This window comes from Musa acuminata, unplaced genomic scaffold, assembly GCF_036884655.1.
Source record: "Musa acuminata AAA Group cultivar baxijiao unplaced genomic scaffold, Cavendish_Baxijiao_AAA HiC_scaffold_902, whole genome shotgun sequence".
In the NCBI taxonomy this organism is placed as follows: Eukaryota; Viridiplantae; Streptophyta; class Magnoliopsida; order Zingiberales; family Musaceae; genus Musa; species Musa acuminata.
Window position 1 is genome coordinate 1 of NW_027021124.1, and position 7,500 is coordinate 7,500.

Consider the following 7,500-nt stretch of genomic DNA (forward strand, 5'->3'; position numbering starts at 1 on the left):
GCGTCATCATTGGCTGGGATCGAAATATCTGCGAGATCGGGGTCACAATTTGTATCGATTAAACAAATCGTCGGAATCCCTAAAATTACACATTCTCGAAGAGCCATATATTCTTCTTGCTGATCAACGATGATCACAATATCAGGCAATCCCGTCATATATTTGATACCGCCGAGATATGTTTGCAAGGCAGATAATTTTCTCTTCAACATTGCGGCATCTCTTTTGGGAAGACGGTTGAGTTTCCCCATCTTTTGTTCTGCTCTTAAATCCCTGAACTTTTGAAGTCTCGTTTCCGTAGTAGACCAATTCGTTAACATACCACCGAGCCATTTTTTATTAACATAATGACACCGGGCCCTTATTGCAGCTGATGCTACTGAATCCGCTGCTTTATTTTTGGTACCAACAATTAAGAAGTTTTTTCCCCTACTTGCTGCATCAAAAACTAAATCACAGGCTTCTGATAAAAACGAGCCGTTCTAGTGAGATTTGTAATATGAATACCTTTACGCTGATGTAAGGGGCCATTCTAGGATTCCATTTCTTAGTACCATGACCAAAATGAACTCCGGCCTCCATCATCTCTTCCAAATTGATGTTCCAATATCTTCTTGTCATTTTTCCCCACACTTCCTTTTTGTTTTTTCTTTTTTATTTTTTTAACAAAGAGACGAGGTACTTTGAAATAAATAATTGTTCCGATGGAACCTTCTACCGGGAATTAACCGTTGATACACGGTACAAACCATTAATGTCTTTTAATTACTTATTTTTTTTTTACCAAATCAATACTCGGACCAGATAGTTAAGTTAAAAGACAGATAGTTAAAAGTGAAAAGATAGTTAAAGTAAAAGAATCTGCTCTTAGGAATCATGAAATCGCGTAAACGATTGTTCTGATGTCTCATGGAAATGGGACGTAAGAACAAAATAATTCTCTATGGTGTAACAAAATATCTCTCATTTCCAAATCGAATAGATTCTTTCTTTTGATTTCCAAATAAATGTTCTTGTCTTGCCTTGAACGGTGCACTAATTTTTTGAATCCGGTACCAACGGGTATAATCCCACCCAGAACAACGTTCTCTTTCAGGCCTTTCAACCAATCAATACGACCTCGTAGAGCAGCTTTTGCTAAAACTCGAGCGGTTTCTTGAAAACTTGCTTCGGATATGAAACTTTGAGTATTCAAAGATGCCCTCGTTATTCCCAATAGGATTGCCCGATAAGAGATCGCTTCGTCCAAAGCGCGCCCCGCTCGTTCCGCTCGCAACAATCCGATTAATTCCCCAGGTGAAAAAACATTAGACATTCCATCTTCTGAAACCAACACTTTTGATGTTACTTGACGTACAATAATCTCTATATGTCTATTATGGATCTGTACCCCCTGGGATCGATAAACCTTTTGGATTTTATTAACCAAAGAGATACGACTTTGAACTATGGTTAGCTCCGCTTGAATCAAGAATCCCCAGGGGATTCCAAGAATTTTTGGTATACCTTCGTTCCAACCTTCAACTCTCCTTTCGAGGTTCATCGATATTGAATCAATAGAACGTACTTCTAAGATTTGTTCCACTTTTGGAAGACCTTGCGTTATGTCACCAGATCTCGATTTTTCATATATAAATGTAACTAATGTATCTCCTTCGTAAAAGATTTCTCCATAATGGCCATGAACAGTAGCTCCTGGAGTGGCCAAATAGGGCTTAGCCGATCTTATAACTAAGGAGTCAACATGAACAATTATGATCTGACCAGATTTTTCTACGTGTGGTTCGTATTTGAATAGACATACATTTTCACAAAAAAATTGTCCAAGACGAATTTTTTTAGATGTCTCTTCCCAATAATCGTGATGGAGAAAGTGCCAATTCAAATGGAATGGATTCAAAATGATGTTACTGCATGGATCGGGGTTATAAATCCTCCTATTTTCATCTATTAAACAGTATTTAAGTACTTGAAGTACTTGGAAAGTCTGTTGAAAATTGTCAAGTAGCAAATATTTCTTTAACAAGATCTGATTATAAGTTATTAAATGGTAAGATGAATAGAAATTTGCTATTTTAGGTACAATAGTGCCTAAGGGACCCAGCAAATCCTTAATTGGGATTATGGGATCCGATTCTTTTGTCATATTGTTATATTTTGAACCATTGAATGGGCCAATTCGAAAACAATTGGATGATGACAAAATTATCAAAGATTGGCATTCCTTATTTCGATTTAACAATGTACCAATAGTACCTTGATGTTGGGTAAGTGATTGAATCCTGGCCTTGTAAAAAAAAGGATTGATATTTGTGCGATCTAATCCATTATCGGAAATCAATCCGGAACTTGCCCTATCATATCTTTTTCCGGTATACGAAATAGTGGACTTGACTAACTCAATTCTTATGAAATCTCGAATCAGATCATTTGTTCTTACCTCAACAAAGGAAGCGTGAACCTCTTCCGGAGAACCTTTTTGCTCTTGATCCCAATTCAATACTAAGCAAGTCCGAACTAATTGAATACTTGTGTGAGAAATTCCTCGAATTGACTTGCCATTTCCATGAAGGATATAATTGACAACTCTAAGTTGGACATTATCCTTTTCCCGCAGGAGATCTTGAGGAAAAAGTGTTGCTAAATTTATGCCATCAGCTATTTCATATGTGACTACGGGTCGAACCAAAACAAAATACTTTTTCTTGGTAGGTGTGATCCGTTGGACATAGATCCAATTTTTCCATTTTTTTGATTCCTTAGAAATTTTTTTTTCTGTTTCCGGTGGTATCAAAATGCCGCTGTGCCTGGATATCTTATCTGCCTCTCCAGGAAAATAAATATCTCCGGAAAATATTTTTAGTTCAATATTTTTTTTTTTTCTCTCCACTCGGACTAATCCGCCTACTCGACTTCTTGTATTTAAAGCGAGTTGTGTATCTACTCCAATGATACTATTGTTCCGGACCATTATCAACGAAGATCCGGGTAAGATATGCACTTCTTCGAGAATGAAAAAAAACCGATCTACTTTCGTTTGGTATTTCGGACTAAATTCTTTTGGTCCTCGATACTCAATCAAATCCTCTTTTTTTATGATTGAATTGACCTCTACGGTTCCATATTTAGTAATTCCTGAATTGCTTCTTCTGTATCGTGGATCATCAAAATAAGCAAGAATACTATTTCTACGTAAAATACCCTGTTTTGGTATTTCGATCGAAATACCAAAACAGGGTATTAGTTCTTTCTCTCGTTCTTGATTGTATTGTAATGGGATGATGAATCTATTTCTTCGCTTTTTCGCCAAGAAATAAGAATTCCCTTGGATAATAGAAGGATATATGAAATTCAAATGACCATTAGACATCGTTTGATCAGGTCTTATTGAATAGTCAATAATTTTCTTATCTTTTTTACCAGAAGTATCCAACAATTTATGTCTTATTCGACCATTAGTCATTGATAGGTCAGAGATATATCTTTCTTCGACAGAAAAAGAATAAACATTCATTTGATCTTGATCCTTGTGGAGCGAAAAAGACACTATACTGGATCTGCACGGACCTCCCGCTAATATCCATAAATGACTCGTTTTTGATAATAGATGAACATTACCATATGTATATTCAGGTGCATGGTGGACATCGGTACTCCAGTGCATTTCTCCCTCTGATTCAGAATAAATATGTTTTCGTACCTTCTCTTTAAAATGAAAAGTGGACGTTCCAGCACGAATCTCAGCAATCACTTGTTCTGATTCTACATATTGATTATTTTGAACTAAAATAAAACTTTTTGGTGGAATATTTACATTATGTAGAATATCCCGACTCTCAATAGTTACATACAAGTCTATAGAACATAGAAAAGCAGGATGCCCATGACGGGTACGTGTGGGATGAACCAAATCCTCATTGAATTTTATTTTTCCATTAGAAGGAGCTCGTACATGCTCGGCAGTACCGCCTGTGAATACTCCACCGGTATGAAAAGTTCTTAATGTTAGTTGAGTTCCTGGTTCCCCAATTGATTGACCCGCAATAATACCTACAGCTTCTCCCAATTCGACCAGGTCGCCATGAGTAGGACTCCGACCATAACATAATTGGCAGATCCAAGATGTACTCCTGCAAGTAAAGGGGGTTCGAATATATATTGGTTGTGCTCGAAAGGTTATGAATCGATTGACAAGTCCAATCCCAATATCTTGATTTCGAGTGGCAAGGCATCGTAGACCGATATATATATCGTCCGCTAATACACGACCAATTAGTGTTTGGACAAAAATTTTTTCCGTCATCCCATTTCGAGGACTCACGGAAATACCTCGGATAGTGCCACAATCTGTTCTACGTACAATAATATGTTGAACTACTTCAACAAGTCTACGTGTGAGGTATCCAGCATCTGATGTTCGTACAGCAGTATCTACAACTCCTTTGCGGGCTCCATAACAGGAAATTATATATTCTGTCAAAGAAAGTCCTTCACGTAAATTGCTTTGAATGGGTAAATCAATCATTTGTCCTTGGGGATCCGACATTAATCCTCTCATACCTACTAATTGGTGTATCTGAGATGCATTTCCCCTAGCTCCCGAAAAGGACATTAGATATACTGGATTAGAAGGATCAGTCATCCGAAAATTAGGATTCATTTCTTGTCTCAAATATTCACTTGTAGCATACCATATCTCAATGGATTGACGTAATTTTTCTACCGCGTGTACATTCCCATAATGATGGTGTTTATCCAAAATAAAACTTTGTTGTTCAGCGTCTTGGACTAACCATCCCTTAGAAGGGATTGTTAAAAGATCATCAATTCCTAATGAAATAGATGTAGCAGTGGCTTGTTGGAAACCCAAAGTCTTTACTTGATCCAAGATATGTGATGTATATGCCATTCCGAAATGATCTATTAACCTGCTAATAAGTCGTTTCATAACAGTTCCATTTATCACTTTATTGTGAAAGACCAGATCGGCCCGTTCTGCCATAAGTACAGTACCTCTTATATTTATTCTGCTAAGTAGGATTCGACAATGGACCTGAGTTAGTGATTCGAAAACTTCCTTTCCTCAATCTCAATCTTGATTCACGCAGAAATTCAGAAATTATGATACCAGTGAAATTGGGGAGACCCGAATTCCCATGGGCACGAACATCGCCTAATCTGATTTCTTAGTTTAGATAGCGTATGAGTAGGCTCGACAAAACCCCTGTATGGCTTCTTCTATTTCCCGATAAAAAGAAATATGACCAAGAGTAGTTCGAATGTATATACAACGGATTTCCTTTGTTACACTTCCTTCTATTAGATAGTGCCCATAAATCTCATGATAAGTACCCAAAGATTCATATTGAACTTCGATGGGAACTTCTCTTGAGCCAATGACACGTTGATCTAGTCTCCATCGGAGCCACAAAGGACTATCTAAACTAATTCGTTTCTGTTGATAAGCTCCAAGTGCATCATAGGAACTAGAAAAATAGGGTTCTTTCTTTTCCGTATACCTATAGTCATTTTTTTTATTGTCAACCTTTTTATTTTGGTAGTTTCCGCAACTATATCTATATGGATTATACCTATTTGCACAAATACCTCGACGATTCCCGATCGTTAATAAATAGAGTCCGATAAGCATATCTTGAGTTGGTACGGAAATAGGATCCCCAATAGCTGGAGACAAGAGATTCATATGAGAAAACATAAGTAAACGAGCCTCCGCTTGAGCTTCCAAAGATAAAGGTACATGAACAGCCATTTGATCCCCATCAAAGTCTGCATTGAAACCCTTACAAACTAATGGATGTAAACAAATAGCGCGTCCCTCCACTAAAAAGGGTTGGAACGCCTGTATGCCTAATCTGTGCAGGGTGGGTGCTCTATTCAATAATACAGGATGCCCCCGCATAACTTCTTGAAGTATTTCCCATACAATGGGTTCTTTTTCCCGAATTTTACTTTTAGCAATTCCTATGTTAGAAGCAACATGTTGTCTGATTAGACCACGAATTACAAATGTTTGGAAAAGCTCTATTGCTATTTCTCGAGGTAATCCACACTGATGTAATGAAAGCGAAGGACCCACGACAATGACGGAACGTCCCGAATAATCGACACGTTTACCAAGCAGAGTCTCACGAAATCTTCCCTCTTTGCCTTCAATTACATCTGAAAATGACTTGTAAACTTTATTATGACCATCCCTCATTGGTTGTCCACGGATCCCATTATCAAGAAGTGTATCCACGGCCTCTTGTACCAATTTCTCCTGACACATTACTAATTCCCCTGGCGTAGATCTACTTGTTGCTAATAGATCGGTAAGAGTATTATTCCGATAGATAACTCGTCTATAGAGTTCATTAATATCCGAACTCATTAGTTTACCCCCATCTATCTGAATGATTGGTCTCAACTCGGGAGGAAGAACTGGTAATAAGCACAAAACCATCCATTCTGGTTCTACATTTGTTCGAATAAAATGTTTAGCTAATTCCATGCGTCTAACCAAAAAATCCTTTCTTCTTCTAATTTTTCTATCTTCCCATTCATTTCCAGTGGACCCCTCCTCCCCTAATTCCTTCCATTCTACTAATGAATTACCCGTAATAATTCGCAAATCTGAATCGGCTAATTGTTCTCTGATAGCACCTGCTCCTGTAGAGATTTCTCGATTTCGAAATGTCTCGAAGCCTTGGGTAGTAAAAAAAAGTGGTATGCTGTATTTCCGAGATTGGATTTCATATTCGAATAAACCTCGTAATCGTAAGAAAGTAGGTTTTTTCGCTATGGGCCTAGCAAAAGAAAAATCGAGATAGGTTCCTGTAGGATTGGATTCCCCCTTTTAAAATCGGACGTGAAGGTTTCCTTTCATCCGGCTCAAGTAGTTACCTCAAAAAGGGGATTCTTTCTTATTTAAAAAGTTTGTTCGAAAAACCCTACAAACAAAGAACTACTCCTTACTCAAGTTCCCACTAAGGACCAACGATTCATTCTTCTTTTTTTACTTTCATTTTCCGAATTACTTATGACAAAATAAAAATGTAGGATTTTTGAGTAGTCTACTTCCCGTCAAATGATGAATCCCCTTAAAAGAATACTTTGGGACTCGTAAGGGATTTACTTGTCTATATATCGTTCTATTCGATCCTTTAGGTCCCTACTCACCTCGATGGTTATCCCATGATGCCCCTTGAAGCATATATGCGATAGATAGACTTCTGTAACCATACTATATTTGCTTGCTTAAACGGAATCTCTCTATAAAGAAATGGAATAGCTGATTCCACAAAAAAGTGTTTTTTCACGAGGTATAACTAGCAATTCCTATTTATACGGAATCGACCATGGATCAATTCCCCTTGCATTTGGAAGTATTGAATACACCTATAATTCTGAGTTTCGTGTTACTTTTACTTCTCCCAAAACACATGTCAGAGCCGGGGGCACCCCAATCGGATTGAATGGGATGACAGTTTCTCAGTCCGA

The 7,500-nt window shown here is 37.6% G+C and overlaps 1 protein-coding gene across 1 annotated transcript in view; it reads right to left on the minus strand.

Annotated features, from left to right (window-relative positions):
• Positions 1–197: 197 nt before the first annotated feature.
• The window catches only part of LOC135664887 (DNA-directed RNA polymerase subunit beta'), a 7,940-nt gene continuing 637 nt past the window's right edge, over positions 198–7,500 (minus strand). Inside the window, exon 2 of the mRNA XM_065177072.1 lies at positions 198–6,820. Coding sequence (XP_065033144.1) covers positions 5,192–6,820 — 1,629 coding nt within the window. The 3' untranslated portion in view covers positions 198–5,191. The remainder of the gene's footprint in view (positions 6,821–7,500) is intronic.